The 1,992-nt window shown below is 41.9% G+C and overlaps 1 protein-coding gene across 1 annotated transcript in view; it reads left to right on the top strand.

The window, feature by feature from the left end:
• The window catches only part of cadm3 (cell adhesion molecule 3), a 103,656-nt gene that overhangs the window by 56,700 nt on the left and 44,964 nt on the right, over window positions 1-1,992 (top strand). Inside the window, exon 4 of the mRNA XM_025052453.1 lies at window positions 664-878. Within this exon, the coding sequence (XP_024908221.1) occupies window positions 664-878 (215 nt within the window). The remainder of the gene's footprint in view (window positions 1-663; window positions 879-1,992) is intronic.

Here is a 1,992-nt window from a genome sequence, read left to right as displayed (position 1 = left end):
CCTCATCCTTCTCTCCTTCTTTTGCCGCCTCTATGATTTTTCTCACTATGTTCCCACCTCGTTTCCTTCCATCTTTTTTCTTTCATTTTTTACCACCTGCTGAAACTCGTGTCGACCAAACTCTGGGTTTGACTCTTTTGATTCATCCTTGTTTTTTTGAGTCCTTGAATCCTTGAATCCTTGAATCCTTGAGTCATTGAATCCTTGAATCCTTGAGTCCTTAAATCCTTGAGTCCTTGAATCCTTGAGTCCTTGAATCCTTGAGTCTTACCATCTCATGTCTGTGTCTTTACTGCGTTCCTGCCGTCACTTAGCGACATTAGCATAAGTGTTAGCCTTTAGCCATTTACTTCCATACCGTTTGCTAGCTAGCTAGTTAGCTGCAGCAGTCGGTCGTTTGACGTGTTACAGCAACAGTTGTCTTTTGTTCTTGTTGTTGTTGTTGTTAAGCTAACCTTTAGCTTTTCTGTGGTGACGTTTTCGTCCTCAGCTGAATCCAACCACGTCCTCCGTCCAAACACATCAACGCTCTATTAAAATGCTAACAACAGTGTAAACAGGAAGATGAATTGACTCAGAGCCGAGTTGATGAATATTAGAAGAGAAGAAAAAAAATAAAAGCACTAATTACTGTCGACCAGAACGAACGATGACGCTGTGAATAATTGAAACTGTGCAAACGTCTCACCGTCTTCTGTCCCTCTCCTCCGTCTTCTGTCCTCCAGCGCTCAGAGACCACCGTATCCAGCTGCACCGCTCCACGTCCACCGAGCTCTCCATCACCATCGACGACGTGCAGCTGTCCGACGAGGGCGAGTACACCTGCTCCATCTTCACCATGCCCGTCCGCACCGCCAGGGCCACGGTCACCGTGCTGGGTGAGTGAAACCTGCACCGCCTTTGTCGTCCAGAGGGGGCAGCACTGTTATCTCACACCGTTAAACGACATCTCAGGTTGTTTTTAGACACGTTTTGGGTTTTTGTTTTTTTTCTACTCACACCTGAAAATGTGCTGATGAAGAGTTGGACTCTTCATCTCTGAGACGATGAAAAAAAAATGAAATTTTGAATTTTGCTCTTGTTGCCAACATACACTCCTAGTAACGAGGGATTTAGGCCCATGTTCCTTTATCTTCGACCGGTCGTTGGTCGTCGTTCAAACTCGGTCCTTTTCTTCAGCTGCGTCGGCCTCTGGTAGATAACGATCTTTGTTCTGCGAGTGCGGCTCGGTGGTTCAGTGTTTGTGCTCAGCCGTCTCCTCTGAGACTGACTGACAGCTCTGCTCTGCTCTGCACTCAGTCTGGATTTGTCTCCTCAGACCTGTGGGATTTTGACAAGTTTAATTAAACGACTCTTCTTGACTTTTTTTTCTTTTTTTTTCTTCTCTCTCCTCGTTCTTATTTTCTTCTGGGCTGTTGGGCCGTTTATCACAATCTGTTTCATAGAAGAAGAAAATCTGAAACCAACTCACCTTGAAATGTCTCGTCTAGAAAAAGGTTTCTCTTTTTGTTTACATTTATATATATATATTTTATCTTATTTTATTTTTTGTCATTTTCTGGACATCCTTTCATCTCTTGTATTGGAAAATTAGAATTAGGAAAAAAAACTCTTCCAGTTTTTCTTCAGTCCAGTCTCAGTTCCATATAATAAGAACTCATTTATTTTGAGAGGCTAATGTGCTAATGTGCTAATATGCTAATGTGCTAATATGCTAATATGCTAATGTTCTAATATGCTAATGTGCTAATGTTTTGGCTAGGTTTTAAAGTTTAGTTCTTTAAGGCTGTTCTTTAGCTTCAACAACTACTTTTACGTTACGACGCTAAGATTCTGGGAATCGAACCCAGGACTTTCTGCTCTCTGGTGCCGAGGCAGGCGTGCTAACCGCTAAGCTATGGAACCACATAAATTATGAATTGTTGTGGATAATTTTTTAAAGTAACTTTCGTGCTTTTTTTTTTTTACTACAGTAAAATTTAGTCCTTTTTT

Source organism: Cynoglossus semilaevis, chromosome 20 (assembly GCF_000523025.1).
Source record: "Cynoglossus semilaevis isolate Cse_v1.0 chromosome 20, Cse_v1.0, whole genome shotgun sequence".
Lineage (NCBI taxonomy): Eukaryota > Metazoa > Chordata > Actinopteri > Pleuronectiformes > Cynoglossidae > Cynoglossus > Cynoglossus semilaevis.
Note: the sequence above shows the minus strand (reverse complement) of the source record. Positions and strands in the feature narration are given on the sequence as shown.